This window comes from Oncorhynchus gorbuscha, linkage group LG19 (assembly GCF_021184085.1).
Source record: "Oncorhynchus gorbuscha isolate QuinsamMale2020 ecotype Even-year linkage group LG19, OgorEven_v1.0, whole genome shotgun sequence".
Taxonomy (NCBI): domain Eukaryota; kingdom Metazoa; phylum Chordata; class Actinopteri; order Salmoniformes; family Salmonidae; genus Oncorhynchus; species Oncorhynchus gorbuscha.
The window spans coordinates 21,485,293-21,504,162 of record NC_060191.1 but is presented as its reverse complement, the minus strand read 5'-3'; the positions used below and the strand labels follow the sequence as shown (position 1 = coordinate 21,504,162).

The window sequence follows — 18,870 nt, the reverse complement described above, 5'->3', positions numbered from 1 at the left end:
CAGGTTTCAATAGAGTGGAAAACTTGATCCTAGGTTTTTTATTGCCCCATATAAATTTGGTGAAGCTTTGGTTAGTTGTTTTGAAAAAGGAAACTGGGAGATAGAATGGGAGCATCTGAAATAAATAGTTCAGTCTAGGGAGGATGTTCATACGGATGACATTAATTCTTCCTACTAAGCTAATTGGAGGAGATCCAGGTTTGGTGATCGTTCTTGATTCGGTCCAGGAGTGGAAGATAGTTTTCCTTGAAAAGGCTATTCAGATCTGGGGTTATGAAACCGCTGTGTTTTACATTGGAAAGGACATAGTGTCTTCATAGAGCTGGTGAGTGTAATATTGAGATTTGTTCAAATGTATCTTATAACCTGAAAACTTGCCATACTGAGCAATTGTGTCTAAAACGGGAGGGATTTCTCAGGGTTGGATATGTAGAGCAAGACATCATCTGCGTAAAGCGAAATCTTGTGCTGCAGGCCGCCTGCAGAAACACCCGTAATTCTTGAATTGCTCCTTATCAACTCTGCTAGCGGCTCCGCTCCCAACAAGTAGAGCAGGGGGGACAGCGAGCACCCTTGTCTTGTGCCCTGTCCCAAAGGGAATCTGTCAGAATTCAGTCCGTTATTAGTCACCATGGCATTTGGATGAGAGTATAGTGATTTGATCCATTTAATAAAGTCTGGGCCCATATTGAACTTTTCTAAGACTGAGAAGAGAAAGCTCCACTCCATCCTGTCGAACTTCTTCTCAGCATCCAGTGAAACCAGCAGGACATGGGTCTTCTGTGTGTTTACTTGATCAATAATATCAAAAAGATGGCAAATGTTACCAGAAGAGTATCTGTCTCTAATAAATCCAGTTTGGTCTGCTTTTATTATTTTGGGAAGAAGAGTGTTTAGTCTCTGTTTAGTAAATTTCTGTTTAGTAAAGAAAACTTATTTTAAATCTCCCAAGTATAGTCCAAATTCAGTTTGGCTTTGGCTGCTTTAAGTTGACTCCAGGAGGTGCTGTCTGGGGATTGTTTATGTATTCTTTCACAGCATTCCAGCTCCCTCTCAAGATCTAGCCTGTGTGCTTCCATTGCTTTTTTCTTAAAGGAAGCATATTCAATTAGATGACCTCTTAGTGTGGCTTTGGCAGCGTCCCACATTGTGGCCGGAGAAACAGGAGAATCTTTGTTGTCTTGTGTGTAGTCGTCTATCCATGTAGTTACCAATGTATGTAGCGCTTCGTTTGATAACATGGAGGTGTTGAATTTCCAGCTCTTTGACCTCGGGATGTTTTTGCAGAGGTCAAAGCGGAGGTGGACAAAGGCGTGATCTAAACGTGCTATGGGTCCGTTTGTACACGTGGCTGAATTTATGATACTGTTTGGGATAAAAATGTAATCTATACGGGAGTAGGTGTTATGGACATTAGAGTAGTATGTATAGTCCATAGATAAGCTATTACTCACTCTCCAGTCCCATCAGTCCCATCTCTTAGTAAGAGAAGTTCAACATCTTTGCAGCTCTAGGATTTGTGATGGGGACTTGGGATGATTTGTCTAGGGTTGGGTTAAGGGTGCAATTAAAATCTCCGGCCACCACGCCAAAGGAAACACAATACTCATTGAACAGGGTTATCATTTTTGGCATGAAAGCAGGAATATCTGTGTTAGGGGCATATATGTTTAAGGGCTTGTAAGTAAGCATTTCACACTAAGGTCTGCACCGGTTGTATTCGGAGTATGTGACAAATAAAGTATGATTGGAGCTGAGAAGGTAGATTATACCAGGTAACTTTTTAATATAATGTTTGCTCCACACTGGGGGATTTCGTGAACGTATGTGTTGGTTCTCCTCATGTTTTCTTAATTGAAACCCCCTTTAGCGAGAGTGATAGTGATATCACCCTTCAGTCTGGTACACACCTAGTGAATTCCAAAACAAGCTTTAGTTTATTCAGCCAGTATATATTTTAATATTTATGCATTTGTTAAAGAAATGCAGTCCAGAGCTCACTCATAGGTGTGTTTCAAGAGCAAGCCCACATCTCACTATATGGAAAATATTGTTCACAAAATAATGTTTAAAAATAAGACCCTGAAAGGCCTCAAAGACAGACCATTAAACACTGTACCGGGAAAGGAACAAATAGCCATAAATCATTTTCATCACTGACCCTCCCAAAACAAAACAAGCAGGTTTCTCCTCCACCTCACTGTCGTGTCTACAAAGCGTGGGAGCATCCGTTTGTCAAAAGTGGCGTTGGGTAATGAATATTAATGTGCTCAGATGTCAGGGAAATGAATTGGCGAGGCGGGTAAACGCCACATTATCTTTAGGGCTGAAGTATTTAGCGGTATATCAGTGCCCTTGAGCTCCTCTAATGAAAAGCAGAGGTCAGGGAAGAGAAATGGCTACGGAGAGCAGATATGAGGAATGGGGAGAGGAACTGCAGTCTCTCTTGATAGTGGGATCTCAGTGTTGATGCAAAACTTCTGCCAAAGAGCCATTATAACACACATTCTGTGTACATGTGAGTTCATGTATTTTCTGTATACATTTTTAGGATGTGTGTGTGTGTGTGTGTGTGTTTTCGACTTGTGAACTTGTGTGTGGCTTCGAATTGTCAGCTGGCCACAGTGAGATTGTATAGATTACCCAATGACTTAGCCACTGCATGTCAAGCTGTGTGTGGGGGTGTCTGTCTGTGTATGTGTGCATGTGTGTGCGCATGCACGTGGCTAAGAAAGAGAAGAGTTGCCCATAACGCAGTCACAATCTCTCTGTTCCAGTCCAGTGCCTGAGGAAATGTACCCTGATATTAGCTATTAAGGAGCAGATTGTCAGGGGAGCCATGCCTGCACTGGCAGCAGCTGCACAATAGAAAAGGCATGGGACATGGGGGCTAGCTTAGGCTTGTTCAGCCATCAGTTAACCACTAAAGCTCCCCATGCACGTCTCCTAACCAACGAGGAATTCAAAGATCCAAATCTGTACTCACTGAGTTGGAAAACGCCCTTACACACAGACCTGCATCACAAAGTGGCAAAGCTGATGACTCTGTGCATGAAACCTGCTTTTCACTTGCGTGGAACTATGATTTACTGTAAATACCCTCATTTGTGAGAAGTTCTGAGGAGGTTTAAAGCTGTAGAAACTTTTCAAAAGGATTTTGTCTGGAGAATGAATTCCAATGAGGAAGGAGGTGCTGAACGAGTCAACGGAAGATCTTTGACCCTTGCTGTGAAATATCTCAAAGATCATTTTGCTCTGTTATCCAAATGATAATCACTAACATTATAAATACACTTCTGTATCAAAGGAAATAATGCCTTACAACTGCAGGGCCTTGAGGGGTTTCTGTCCTTTAAGTCATGGTGGCATATAATGGGGCTCAATCATTTTAATTAAAGCGCTTAATCCAGCATCATTGAGAAAGGTAATCAGATCTCATGGGGCGCTCTGTGATTGCCTGGAAGCCTAACGAGAGTGGAAGGATTTGAGAAGAGCATTTCTGCTCTATCGCCAAAGGAAATCTCCTTGGCAAACTCAGAGCTATAGAGGTATAGAAACAGGTGACGTAGGCCTCCCGAGTGGCGCATTGGTCTAAGGCACTGCATCGCAGTGATAGAGGCATTACTACAGACCCTGGTTCGTTCCCGGGCTGTTCCACAACTGGCCATGGCCAGGAGTCACATAGGACGGTGCACAGCGTAATCCTGGTTAGGGGAGGGTTTGGCCGAGGGGGCTTACTTGGCTAACCCTAACCCTCATCATTCCTTGTGGTGGGCCGAGTGCCTGCAGGCTGACCCCGGTCGCCAGTTGAACGGTGTTTGCTCTGACACATTGGTGCAGATGTTAAGGAGCGCGGTTAGGCGGGTCATGTTTGGAGGACGCATGACTCCACCTTCGCCTCTCCCAAACCCGTTGGGGAGTTGCAGCGATGAGACAAGATCCAAATTGGGGAGTAAACAGAAACAGATGAGGAAAACGATGGGGAGCTCGTCTCCAAGAGGGTCATGACAGCTGTCTCTTTTCCCCAATCCAACTCCCTCTTTCTTTGTGGCATCCACTCTCTTTCCCTCTCTCTCTCTTTAATTGTGTCCCTCTTTTGATTTGATCTCCTCTCCTCCCCCTTTCTTTCTGGGACCCTTGCACTCCCTCCTCTTCCTTTCTTTCACATACTGTATTTTTCATTCCCTCCTTCTCTCTCACTGTTGCTTCCTCTCCAATCTCTCTTTCCCTCTTCACGCTCTCGTTCCATCTCCTTACTCCTTTCCTTATTTACTCTATTACCCTTTATCTTCCCTTTTCTCTCTTTCTCTCCCTCACTACCCCCCCCCCTCTCTTAGCCCATAGCTGTCAGTCCCCACCCGCCGCCTCTCTAGATTGATCACAGTCATTACCTTCATTAATGAGAGGTGATTGAGTTCTTAACAGAGCCAGTTAGGTCACAGCGAGTGGGGATATGGATTACTGGAGCCTTCCCAGAGTAGAGGGCGTTTTAGGCCAGCCAAGTACACTATAATCACCTGCTCGTGAAAGGCAAATGGCGCTTTTAATGGCATTATGGAACATGAGTGCCCTGCAATGCAAGAACAGACACATGCATGTGCCTACATTGCCTTTTGAACAGGCCGCCCTTGATTGAAATGGAGGTGTGCCACTGAAATGGGATTTCCTGTTTAAAAGATGAAGCAACGAAGAGTCACATCCGTGCTTGTGTGTGAACAGTACACAACCACACACATACTGTAAATATAACATACTGCGTATACTCACCACAAAAACACAGTGTACATAGAGAGAGTACATACTCAAAAGCACATGTATAGAGACACACATGTGCGCATGCAAGCGCAATACATGCATGTTGACCCTGCTTTTCAAGGACAAATCAAATCATTATCTTGTGCTGAAAACCTGCCCACAGAAGGAGGTAGGTTGACAGCTCTTGGTCTCTAGTGACTTGGCTTTGATTGAGTGTGTTTAGTGTGACTGCGGGGTGTTTTCATACCTGGCACTCAAGAGAAGGCTGGGAGTAGCTGGATGATAATTGCAGGGGGGTGAGGGCACTGTTATTGTTTTCCTCTTAGCATAAACAGTATTCAACGGTGACAATGTGAAGCCCACCATCAATTACCATCCAATTAAAGATTCACCCAAATGCTAATTATGGTGGTGTCGTGTCTTTACTATCATTAAATTGAAGACGTAGTTTTTATCAAAGATTCTCTGTAATTAGTATTACGCGATCAACTGATTAATCATGTAAATGTAATTAACTAGGCACCAAGGAAAAATATTCAGATTACAAAGTTATAATTTCCTAAAATAACTTTTCAGATATTTTATCTGATCAATTAGTCTTCGAATTAAAGAATGATTTACTTTACCTCACTATAGTCACATTCCAAACGTCGTAAATTGTTGGCTATCTGCACGAACCCAGTCTTCACTATGAGTCATCCATACATCAATTGTCTTAAATCATTTATTTATTAATAACTAAGTAATTCACAGAAATGCATAAACAAACAAACAAGGTAAATGTGGTTACAAGAAATGATAGAAGAATGTGCCCTAGTGGGCTAAACCGGCATTGCGGCTTGTTAGACAAAAGGGAAGTGGGGGTCGACTTATGAAGTCACTACAGAGTGATAATTATAACAATTGAAATGCTAATCCTTGCTCACTCATTCGGGAACAATTGCAATCAATATATATATTTACGCTCAGTGTGTCGTCTTGATCGCTGGTGAAAAGTTTGTTTCTTTTGTAGAATTGTCCGTCTCTCTCCTTCTCTCTCTCTCTCTCGGTTGTGGTTAGAGTGGATTGTTCAGAGTGACATTCATTAGTTTCGTTATAGAATAGATGTTTCGGCGGTTGTCATTCTTCGCATTCAATGACACCGAATTCCTAGCTGCAGACTAGTAATTAATATCAAAGTCTTGTTCTTATTCTGTCGGTATCGATAGTCTAAGAGTTTAACCACGTGGCATGGTTAAAAGATTCAGCAATGGTCTTCAACCTTTGTCTCCTCCTAATGGAGAAAAACATGGTCTGGTGATAATTTCTCAAAGTTGGGTTTTATTCGGAATGGCAGAAAAGGGCCTGTCCCAGGACGCCTGACCCTCACTGGGCTCAGGGGCTATCCTCTGATTTAGTTAACTCCAATCCCCTTTTTGAGTTTTCCTTCATTAAACAGTCCAAAATCACATTGTAAAATTGTGTAAACAGTATCATACTCACTCATTCATCTTATACAACAATTAGATGTAAACCTCATATCTGAGGACCAGTTCGTAGCTGGATTCTTCACCGATCTTTTATACTTTCTCCGGAACATGATATTTGTTCGTACCTCAAGTTCTGTGAGGTGGAAGGAATTATTTTGTTCTCTATGAAAATGTACTCTCTCTATACTGTTTGTCCATGAGGAGATCCTCAGGAATTTACGACGTCTCTCTGACCACAGCAGCCTACTTGAAGGCAAGAGGGGGATGGGGCTTGCTATACCCAAAGAGGCCAACGTCATGACAGTGGCATCATGATAGAACAAAAATATCAAGTATCAAAAGTGTCAACTAGAGTTAATGGTGTGCATTGTAATGTGGATATTGTAGAGTATTATGAATTAAATGGTTTGGGGTCATGTGAAACTTCATGTAAAGTCTTCGAATAATTTAATTGAGATCTTATGGAATAAGCAATTACAATTCATGCACTGGAAGATTGATCAATACTCAACGACATTAAATTGTCACAAATCACATTCATTCTTTTACGTTCATCAACACTAATAAATGAAAGCATTTTTGTGTTTGTAATTACATACCAAAACTAACAGCTGCTCTCAAAATCACCTTAATAGCAGAAAGTGAATGAATTGCTTGTTCTTGGACTGTGATAAATGTATGTCTAGTGATGTTGTAACTCCCATCAGTATTGTGCTTCTCTGACACGTCTACTGGGATAAATAAGAGCCATACATAGTGGTTCGCTAAAATAGCACGACATAATTCACTATTGATTCGCTCCCTTGGCTGCCGATCTTCACTCTGTGTCATTGCAGTAGAGAGAACTGAGAGGAATTGACATCGATCATGGGATGCTGCCAAGACTAAAATGTCATTTTGGTAAATGAGGAGCCAGTTCACTGTATTTTTTATAACGACTTGTGTTGTTTCTCTCATCAGATCTTATTGATCCATAGATGACTTTGATCTCTCTACATGAGACAATTATTTTTGGTGCAGTAGTCGTCTTGTAACATGTTAATTTATACCTTCCCTGCTGAAATAGCATATTTATCTCCCTCTGCAGATGGCTTTCCAGGTGCATCGCCGCTACCACTATCTCCTGTGCTCACACTGGCTCCAACCCTGGGATCCCTGGCATCAACCCTGGCACCCATGACATCAATGTTACCACCCCTGGCACCTACGCTGGCATCGAGTCCCAACTCATCCACAGGGACAGAGACTACCTCAGCTACAGGATGGGACGACAGGGCCTCGCCCAAACCCAACTCACCTATAGAACCAGACATGGAGGAGGAGCAAGAGGCTGAGACAGACCCGGAGACGGAGGAAGAGAAAGCCAGGCGTCTGCTCTACTGCTCGCTCTGCAAGATGGCCGTCAACTCGGCATCCCAACTGGAGGCTCATAACAGTGGTGAGAGATCTGCCCTCCTCTCAGGGTCTCCTGTCCCTGAGGGGCTCGATCGCTAATCCTGTATAGCAGCTCTTAAATAGTGTTCACTCTTCTGTCAATGTGAATAACACAGCCAATCATGTCCATCAGTTGATTGGTAGGGTCTATTCATTGGCAAATAATGTCAGTGCCTCTCAATGCGGTTTCATAATATTGGCAAAGGACTGTGGATGTAAATGCTTGAAAGACCTTATTGTGGCTCACTTTTTCCTATTTTATCATCCAGGTACGAAGCACAAGACCATGCTAGAGGCCAGGAGTGGTGTGGGCTCCATCAAGTCCTTCCCCCGGCCAGGGGTCAAGAGTAATCTAGCTCCGCCCACCAAGGCAGCCACGGGCCTGCAGAACAAAACATTTCACTGTGAGATCTGCGATGTCCACGTCAACTCTGAGACACAGCTAAAACAGGTGGGATACACCAGGGTGTTACATGAACATTAGCCATTGTATATTACCGCAGTTCCGTGAGTGAACATTGTGAATTTGGTTCATGGAAATTGTTTGAATTCACTATATTTAAAATGTCATGTTTCTTATCAGTGGTATAGCTGTATCTGTCTCTCTTACTTCCGGCGCCGACAGAGATGGCCGCCTCGCTTCGCGTTCCTAGGAAACTATGCAGTTTTTTTTTTTTTTTACGTGTTATTTCTTACATTGGTACCCCAGGTCATCTTAGGTTTCATTACATACAGTCGAGAAGAACTACTGAATATAAGAGCAGCGTCAACTCACCATCAGTACAACCAAGAATATGACTTTCTCGAAGCGGATCCTGTGTTCTGCCTTTCACCCAGGACAACGGAATGGATCCCAGCCGGCGACCCAAAAAAACGACTTCGTGAAAGGGGGAAACGAAGCGGTCTTCTGGTCAGGCTCCGGAGACGGGCACATCACGCGCCACTCCCTAGCATTCTACTCGCCAATGTCCAGTCTATTGACAACAATATTATGTCCTGCCCCGCTCTCCTTTCGGAAAAGCTGACCACGACTCCATTTTGTTGATCCCTGCCTACAGACAGAAACTAAAACAAGAAGCTCCCACGCTGAGGTCTGTTCAACGCTGGTCTGACCAATCTGATTCCACACTCCAAGACTGCTTCCATCACGTGGACTGGGATATGTTTCGTATTGCATCAAACAACAACATTGACGAATACGCTGATTCAGTGAGCGAGTTCATTAGAACTGTTGTTCCCACATGCTTCAAGAGGGCCACCATTGTTCCTGTTTCCAAGAAAGCTAAGGTAACTGAGCTAAACGACTACCGCCCCGCCCCGTAGCACTCACTTCCGTCATCATGAAGTGCTTTGAGAGACTAGTCAAGGACCATATCACCTCCACCCTACCTGACACCCTAGACCCACTCCAATTTGCTTACCGCCCAAATAGGTCCACAGACAATGCAATCTCAACCACACTGCACACTGCCCTAACCCATCTGGACAAGAGGAATACCTATGTGAGAATGCTGTTCATCGACTACAGCTCGGCATTTAACACCATAGTGCCCTCCAAGCTCGTCATCAAGCTCCAGACCCTGGGTCTCGACCCCGCCCTGTGCAACTGGGTACTGGACTTCCTGATGGGCCGCCCCCAGGTGGTGAGGGAAGGCAACAACATCTCCACCCCGCTGATCCTCAACACTGGGGCCCCACAAGGGTGCATTCTGAGCCCTCTCCTGTACTCCCTGTTCACCCACGACTGTGTGGCCATGCACGCCTCCAACTCAATCATCAAGTTTGCGGACAACACAACAGTGGTAGGCTTGATTTACCAACAACGACGAGACGGCCTACAGGGAGGAGGTGAGGGCCCTCGGAGTGTGGTGTCAGGAAAATAACCTCACACTCAACGTCAACAAAACTAAGGAGATGATTGTGGACTTCAGGAAACAGCAGAGGGAACACCCCCCTATCCACATCGATGGAACAGTAGAGGAGAGGGTAGTAAGTTTTAAGTTCCTCTGCGTACACATCACAGACAAACTAAATTGGTCCACCCACACAGACAGCATCTTAAAGAAGGCACAGCAGCGCCTCTTCAACCTCAGGAGGCTGAAGAAATTTGGCTTGTCACCAAAAGCACTCACAAACTTCTACAGATGCACAATCGAGAGCATCCTGTCGGGCTGTATCACCGCCTGGTACGGCAATTGCTCCGCCCACAACCGTAAGGCTCTCCAGAGGGTAGTGAGGTCTGCACAACGCATCACCGGGGGCAAACTACCTGCCCTCCAGGACACCTACACCACCCGATGTCACAGGAAGGCCATAAAGATCATCAAGAACAACAACCACCCGAGCCACTGCCTGTTCACCCCGCTATCATCCAGAAGGCGAGGTCAGTACAGATGCATCAAAGCTGGGACCGAGAGACTGAAAAACAGCTTCTATCTCAAGGCCATCAGACTGTTAAACAGCCACCACTAACATTGAGTGTCTGTTGCCAACACACTGACTCAACTCCAGCCACTTTAATAATGGGAAATGATGGGAAATGATGGGAAATGATTATCACTAGCCACTTTAAACAATGCTACCTAATATAATGTTTACATACCCTACATTATTCATCTCATATGTATACGTATATACTGTACTCTATATCATCTACTGCATCTTTATGTAATACATGTATCACTAGCCACTTTAACTATGCCACTTTGTTTACATACTCATCTCATATGTATATACTGTACTCAATACTATCTACTGTATCTTGCCAATGCTGCTCTGTACCATCACTCATTCATATATCTTTATGTACATATTCTTTATCCCCTTACACTTGTGTCTATAAGGTAGTAGTTTTGGAATTGTTAGCTAGATTACTTGTTGGTTACTGCATTGTCGGAACTAGAAGCACAAGCTTTTCGCTACACTCGCATTAACATCTGCTAACCATGTGTATGTGACAAATAAAATTTGATTTGATTTGAAGTAGTTTCTAATTGGAAATGATTACAAAGCCTACGTAATTTAACCTTGAAATGACAGAAAACAGTTTTCAAGCAATGATTACACTAAATTAATAGAAACAAATTAGTAGGTAGGCTTTCAAAACTGGATGAATGGAACATGTCTTCAAGTTTTTTTATATATATATTTGGACGTTTAGAGTGCCGCTTTGATCATGCAATTTTGACATATTGCATTTACTGGCAATTTTCTTGTACCTCTACGGCTGACAACCCTTCCAAATCAATTAGTGGTGTTCTGTCCTCCTTGGTCGTTTAGAGCCCCCTTAACTCTTAAGGATCTGGCCCTTTTTTTCAAATTTCACCTAAAATTACATACCCAAATCTACCTGCCTGTAGCTCGGGATGTGAAGTAAGGGTATGCATATTCTTGCTACCATTTGAAAGGAAATTAATGTAGGACAACATGTCTGCATTTCTGTTCAAAATGTTGTATCAGGACTGCCCAAATGTACATAATTGGTTTATGAATACATTTTCAAGTTCATAACTGTGCACTCTCCTCAAACAACAGCATGGTATTCTTTCACTGTAATAGCTACTGTAAATTGGACAGTGCAGTTAGATTCATAATAATTTAAGCTTTCTGGCAATATCAGATGTGTCTGTGTCCTGGGAAATGTTCTTGTTACTTACAACCAATGCTAATCACATTAGCCTACGTTAGCTCAACCGTCCCGCAAGGGGACCCACCAATTCTATAGAGGTTTAAATAAATCTAGGACCAATCACTTGTAGTCACTCTCTTTCTTACTATATAACCTTACTGTCCTCTCCATCTCTCCTCCAGCACATCAGCAGCAGACGTCACAAAGACCGAGCGGCAGGCAAACCGGCCAAACCCAAATACAGTCCCTACAGTAAACTCCCGAAAGGCCAGGCCACACAACCAGTAAGTCCCTCCTTGTCTCAATACTGACAAAATACAGAAGCATAGGAACCACCTAAACAATCAGAAAGTCTCTACTCCGCAAATCTATGTCCCCAAGACGTGAGAGACAAGATTGAGGGTATCTCTTTCTCTTGTTTTGTCATCTAAAACAGTGTTCTTCATGATTTGTTTATTCAATAGCCCCTGGATATGAAGTTGATACGGTTTGTGACTTTACAGGCCTAGTAAAAATGAAGGTCTGAGACCAGCATGCTAAAGGTGGAATGTATTGGGGATTCATCTGGGGCCAAATGGCAGAAAAAAAAGTGAGGGAAAAGTCAAGTTTCCATCATGGGTCTCATAAAGTGGCAGACAGAGATAACTTGCGACCAGGCCCAGGGGTTGACAATCTGTGGGAAATGACTCCTCTAAATCCCATCCTCAACTGTATTAACCCAGAGGAGACACTTTTATATGGAAAGAGCAACGATTCCTCCCAGTAGGTTAGAATACATGAGTCAGTTGATTGACAGCACATAACAATTTCCATCTTGGTGTTCAGAGGAAGCTCCATTACCCTATCACTAATACAGAAGCAGATTTCAAAGGGCTCCATTGACCTTCAAACCCATACTCTCAGACACTGATTTAGTTTTTGTTCTCTCTCTCTCGCTTTCCCTCTCACTCACCCCGCCCCCCCTCTCTCTCTCTGTCTCTCTCTCTCTCTCTCTCTCTCTCTCTCTCTCTCTCTCTGTCTCTCTCTGTCTCTCTCTCGCTCTCTGTCTCTCTCACTCTCTCTCGCTCTCTGTCTCTCTCGCTCTCTCTCGCTCTCTGTCTCTCTCTCGCTCTCTGTCTCTCTCGCTCTCTCTCGCTCTCTCTCTCTGTCTCTCTCTCTCTCTCTCTCTCTGTCTCTCTCTGTCTCTGTCTCTCTCTCGCTCTCTGTCTCTCTCGCTCTCTCTCGCTCTCTGTCTCTGTCTCTCTCTCTCTCTCTCTCTGTCTCTCTCTGTCTCTCTGTCTCTCTCTCGCTCTCTGTCTCTCTCTCTCTCTCGCTCTCTCTCGCTCTCTGTCTCTCTCTCTCTCGCTCTCTCTCTCTCTCTCTCTCTCTCTCTCTCTCTCTCTCTCTCTCTCTCTCTCTCTCTCTCTCTCTCTCTCTCTCTCTCTCTCTCTCTCGCTCTCTGTCTCTCTCTGTCTCTCTGTCTCTCTCTCGCTCTCTGTCTCTCTCGCTCTCTCTCGCTCTCTCTCTCTCTCTCTCTCTCTCTCTCTCTCTCTCTCTCTCTCTCTCTCTCTCTCTCTCTCTCTCTCTCTCTCTCTCTCTCTCTCTCTCTCTCTCTCTCTCTCTCTCTCTCTCTCTCACTCTCTCTCTCTCTCCAGGTGAAGCTGACAGTGGGGAAGGAGTTGTGCCAACCTCAGATCACCCAGATAATTCCCGCTCACCTGGCAGCATTGGCATCAGCAGCAGCAGCTATGGGCTCGGCCTTCCCCGGCCTCCGCTCCACCCACGCTCCCTCCCATGGCCCCACCCTTTTTCAGACACAGACTCTCCCTGCTGCCCTGCTCCGCCCCGCCCCCGGGCCTGTCAGGACCTCCCATACACAGTTACTGTTTGCCCCCTACTGACTCACAACCCCACCCTATAGACTCTATGGACTTCCCATGACGGCCATGCCACGGAAGTTGTTATGAACCAGAGTCCCCTTCCCTCTGCTTATCCCTCTATACATTTGGACCACAGGCCACCTTCACCAGAATATGGGGATAATAGGCACAGAGGAATAGTTTAACCCATACTGCCAGATAAACCCTACTGGGCTGACCAGACCTCCCGTTATGGATTTCCCAAAGAACCCATCAATGACCCAGAATTGATCAGCGTCCCCCTTTCCCTCTGCTGTTCCCCCTACATTCAGAGAAGAACCACACCGGCTCAAATAAACAGATGGCCGCGGTGTGTTAGCGATCACCTGCTGGGTGTGAACGATCCAACATGTAGAATCGTGGGGAAATAATAGCCGATGTTCTGGTCAGAGGCGATAGGACGGCCACCCACGGCTTTTAACTGTTCGTCGTCCTGGTGTGTATCCTCTGAGGACTACCATCTTCACCAAAACATGTGGACTACAGACAACCTGAAGCATTACATCTGGACTACTGCCCACTCTATTCCATTTGGATTAGTACTGCTCTACAGCATTAACCCTGCATCTCCTGTTTAACTGGACTACAGGCCGGTCTCATCGTTACTGTAGGACCACCCTGTCGAATCTACTCGCCCATCTTCACTGAGTCATTGACTTATCACAATTCCCTCCTATAGTAGCTAATACTTAGTAGTACCCACACAGCCACCCACTTTCCTGTGCCATTCTCTTACCCATGAATCATACCCAAGAACAGGACTTGGAGTTATATTGTACTGCAATAATGTATAAGACAAACCGGTGAACTATGCAGTGTCATTTCTGTCTAATACAAGGCACCGCTTGAGCTATAATTGTGCTATAGGGATATCATATTTGTAAAGATAGTGGCACACTAAGATCATTGCTTCAGTGGAGGTAGCTATCACTCATGTTTGTAAAAAAGACTGGTAAGGATCTCCTCTTTTGCTGTTTGCACTTTAAGTCCCCTCTCTGTTGATGTCTACAGTGCATTAGATGGCTAGAGTATGTGTTGTAGTTTCTATTGCATTACGTGTATGTGTCTGTTAGTGTGTAAGTGTTTTGTTTCTTTGTGTGTGTGCGCGTATGTGTGTGAGTGTATATGGGTGTTTGTGTGTGACCTTGCCCTCCACCTTAAAGCCATCCCAGCTGACACCCAATAACCATTCTGAATGACCACGTCATGGGCTCAAGGGACCACTAAGGCTTGTGTATAATATCTGTTAATGTGTAAAAGATGAACAATTTCAAATAAAAGAGTCTTACTTTGTTGACTTTGTTGATCCTACAATTCACCAATGGGACCGTACAGTTGCACATGCATGTAGAAGAGTGTATGCACTACCGTAAGTCACTCTGGATAAGGGCGTCTGCTAAATGACTCAAATGTCAAATGCACACTCTCCTACATGTCGCAGAGACATACAACACAATTGAAAGCGCTCAGCTTGCTTGCTGAGTTTTTTGTCATGAATCTTGTTCTGGAGGCAGCTCTGCAGAGTGATCACTAGCTGGCACAGCCACAAAGTAATATAATCAGATTTTTTACCTAACCCTAACGTTAAATGAAGACCTAAAAGCAACAGAAAAAAAAAAAAAAACATGCTTTTTTAAAACAATATAGCCAATTCGGACATTGCAGCTGGACTATCTAAGGGGAAATCATCCTGTTCTGCCTCCAGGACAAGACTCATGACAATAAAATTCAACCTGCAGCTTGCTTCCCCTTAGGAAGTAAAATCATTGACAAACAGGTTTCGGCGCTAGAAATTTCAGGGTGGCAGGGTAGCCTAGTGGTCAGAGAGTTGGTCTTGTAACCGTGAAGGTTGCAAGTTCAATCCCCCGAGCTGACAAGGAACAAATATGTTGTTCTGCCCCTGAACAGGCAGTTAACCCACTGTTCCTAGGCTGTCATTGAAAATAAGAATTTGTTCTTAACTGACTTGCCTAGTTAAATAAATGTTAAAATAAATAATAAATTGATATATCATCAGGTACATATTGTAGCCAGTTGTTCAGTCTGTCTGTGGTCCTTTCCATGAACCCATAAGGCTGTGTGTCAATCCCCAGTCTGTAGTATATCTGCCCAAATGACTCCTGACAACATTCCTGACATACACAACTCCCCTCTCCAGCCAGAGAGAGCTTACTTCCAACCCTAATCCAACTCCAAAAACAATACAGCAGGCTGCCTGATGATGACCAGAGAGCAAGTCATTTTAAAAAATGTATTTAAATAGGCAAGTCAGTTAAGAACAAATTCTTATTTACAATGCCGGCCTACCCCGGTCAATTGTGCCCCGCCCTATGGGACTCCCAATCACGGCCGGATGTGATTCAGCCTGGATTCGAACCAGAGACTGTAGTGTCACTTCTTGCACTGAGATGCAGTGCCTTAGACCGCCGCTCCACTCAAATCAAATCAAACTTTATTTGTCACATGCTCCGAATACAACAAGTGTAAACTTTACCATGAAATGCTTACTTACAAGCCCTTAACCAACAGTGCAGTTCAAGAAGAGTTAAGAAAGTGTTTACCAAGTAGACTAAAATAAAACATAACACAATAGGAATACCAATAAGAAGGCTATATACAGGGGGCACCGGGTACCGAGTCAGTGTGCAGGGGGTACAGGTGAGTTGATGTGCCTGAGCCCATTGAGTGTGTGACAAATGGGTATTGAGGTTCCTTGGTACCACACAGTACCATACAGAGGGACTTATTTCCAAAATATCATCACCTTACATTTATCACCCGTTCACTAGATCTCCTGAGAAAACCACAGATGGCATTGATGAATTGCTTCATACTTGATGCCAACCAAACTTTAGATATCTTTTGACCTTCATTTAGAGGGGTTTTATTTAACCTGTCTTTTTCTCAGACGACAGAAAACATTCCTTTTGTGATTGAAAGAGAGGATTACGAAGAATTGATCTGGTGGGCTGTGGATTGGTAACAGCAGGCATGTTTATACGCAGTAGCACACACCGCTGAACGAATAGCTGGGAGTTTTCTGTCATCGTAAAAAAAGACAGAAGTTCATTGCACTATGGCTTCTATTGAGTTGTTTTCCCTTTCTGTCTCGTAGGCTGTAGAAAGAGATGCCGTGCTGGAGGACTAATGTACAGGCAAGGAGATGTGTAGTAACAGAGTAGGAACAGGATCTGAAGTCGGATACCCTTGGGACACAAGGGCAGATTCCGACAGCGTGTCTGTCCGTGTTCACCTCGGATTCCACATTATGATAAATGCCTCAATTAACATTCCACGTCCATGAGAACGTTGATATATTTCTTCCGTCAGGTTTTATACCGTTTTGAAACCTGTTGCTGTTGAACACCTGCATCACATGCCAGTTGGTTTTTACAGTCTCTTCATGTTTCAGCAGACTGCTTTCATTGCCTTTCGTGGTTCAAGTTAATATAGGGATTTGATTAGAAGTCCCAGTCAAATACTTTTGTGAGAAGGTAGAAATGTCGGAGTGCTCAAAACAACAGTTGCAATCCATTAAAATGTATACCTCCCGACCCTAATGTCAAACATAGGTCAGAACACTGATAGGGGTTTTGAGGTTTGTTTTCGAAATGCCACAGAGTAATGTGTCTAAAATATACAGTTTACCTTTTGTTTTCCTGCTATACAGTACCTTTGACCTTGACAATAACGTTAGTCTTAAAAATGAGAACAAAGCCAACAAGCTTCGGCTATGGTTACCATGCAGTTCAGATTGACCAAGACACAACAACATTACAAACATCTTTCCCCAAATGTGTTGGAATTAGTTGGAATTAGTTTGTTTGAATGGAACTGAGATCCAAACATAATTTAAGGAAAGCATTTACAAGCAACACAGAGGCAAACGAATAGTCCACCTAAGTTCTCTGCTCTCCACATTGTACAGGATAGCTATTGTTGACATCTCCCATTGGCGCCAAATCCACCTTCATTCCGAGGCTTTGTCGTGTCCAATATCAAATTGGCTCAATTAGTAAACAAATAAATAATACTAGTCTACATGATTACTAATGTTGTCATGGATTCATTGCATGCATACAGAAACCCTTACTGTGTTAGCTCAGATTACTACTGGCTGACCCCTCATACTAAATTACTATATTCAGTTATATGACCCGCCCTTGCCTTGCTCTCCTTGGCCACATCAATTATTGAGCCATTCATTATTGGCTCAAACAGATGTCACTCAAGTGAGACGGAGACTGTGACCTTAATGAATAACCTGCTGCACATAAACACACAGAGGACGTGTTGGACCGGACTGAACGGATCTGAGAGGTGCTGTAAATTACAAGGACAGAGAACTAGTAAAAGGGTTCCATGTCAGTGACTGGCCGATATATCAGCCAGTATGATGTTATAAATGCTTATACTGCTCCATGTCTCCTCTAGGAACCAAGTAAGTGTTCCAATAGAACATATTAATACAGCTGAGGCAATATGGGAGGAGTAGCCTACCTATAAAAGGGCACTGGGTGTGCAGTAACTACCCAGCTAGCACATAACGTTCTGAGAACCATATGTTTCTTTGAGCTTGGTGAGAGCGTGGTTGTCTTATGATTATTTTGGATACTGTCATGTTTTGTCATTTATTATCTTGTCTTGTCCCTGTGCTTCCCATTCTATTCGTTTCCCTCTGCTGGTCTTATTAGGTTCTTTCCCTCTTTCTATCCCTCTCTCTCCCCCTCCCTCTCTCACTCTCTCTTCTCTCTATCGTTCCGTTCCTGCTCCCAACTGTTCCTATTCCCCTAATCAATCATTTAGTCTTCCCACACCTGTTCCCGATCCTTTCCCCTGATTAGAGTCCCTATTTCTTCCTTTGTGTTCCGTTCCTGTCCTGTCGGTTCCTTGTCTAGAATTCACCGTGCTGTGTTTGTGTATCGCCCTGTCGTGTCGTGTTTTCCTCAGATGCTGCGTGGTGAGCAGGTGTCTGAGTCTGTCTGGTTCAAGTGCCTTCCCGAGGCAACCTGCTGTTCACCTGCTGTTCAAGATCGAGTCTCCAGTTTGTCCTCGTCATTTCGAGTGAAAGTTGTGTTTTTTGTTTGTATTTACTTTACTGGATTAAAGACTCTGTTTTCGCCAAGTCGCTTTTGGGTCCTCTTTCACCTGCATGACAGAAGGAACCGACCAAGGAATGGACCCAGCGACTTCAGACGCTCGTTACACTGCCGTCGAGATCCAAGGAGCCATGCTCGGCAGACACGAGCAGGAATTGTCTGCTGCTCGCCATGCCGTGGAGAACCTGGCCGCTCAGGTTTCCGACCTCTCTGGACAGTTCCAGAGTCTACGTCTCGTGCCACCTGTTACTTCCTGGCCTGCCGAGCCTCCAGAACCTAGGGTTAATAACCCACCTTGCTACTCCGGGCAGCCCACTGAGTGCCGCTCCTTTCTCACGCAGTGTGAGATTGTGTTCTCTCTCCAACCCAACACATACTCTAGAGAGAGAGCTCGGGTTGCTTACGTCATTTCACTCCTTACTGGCCGGGCTCGAGAATGGGGCACAGCTATCTGGGAGGCAAGGGCTGATTGCTCTAACAAGTTCCAGAACTTTAAAGAGGAGATGATTCGGGTTTTTGACCGTTCAGTTTTTGGTAGGGAGGCTTCTAGGGCCCTGGCTTCCTTATGCCAAGGTGAACGGTCCATA

The 18,870-nt window shown here is 44.3% G+C and overlaps 1 protein-coding gene across 2 annotated transcripts in view; it reads left to right on the top strand.

The window, feature by feature from the left end:
- LOC124005794 (zinc finger protein 385D-like) overlaps window positions 1-14,471 on the top strand; it is a 47,594-nt gene extending 33,123 nt beyond the window's left edge. For both annotated transcript variants that reach the window (XM_046315346.1, XM_046315345.1), the window contains 4 exons: window positions 7,312-7,662; window positions 7,928-8,109; window positions 11,469-11,570; window positions 12,921-14,471. In XM_046315346.1, coding sequence (XP_046171302.1) covers window positions 7,312-7,662; window positions 7,928-8,109; window positions 11,469-11,570; window positions 12,921-13,166 — 881 coding nt within the window. In that variant the 3' untranslated portion in view covers window positions 13,167-14,471. The remainder of the gene's footprint in view (window positions 1-7,311; window positions 7,663-7,927; window positions 8,110-11,468; window positions 11,571-12,920) is intronic.
- Window positions 14,472-18,870: the final 4,399 nt, after the last annotated feature.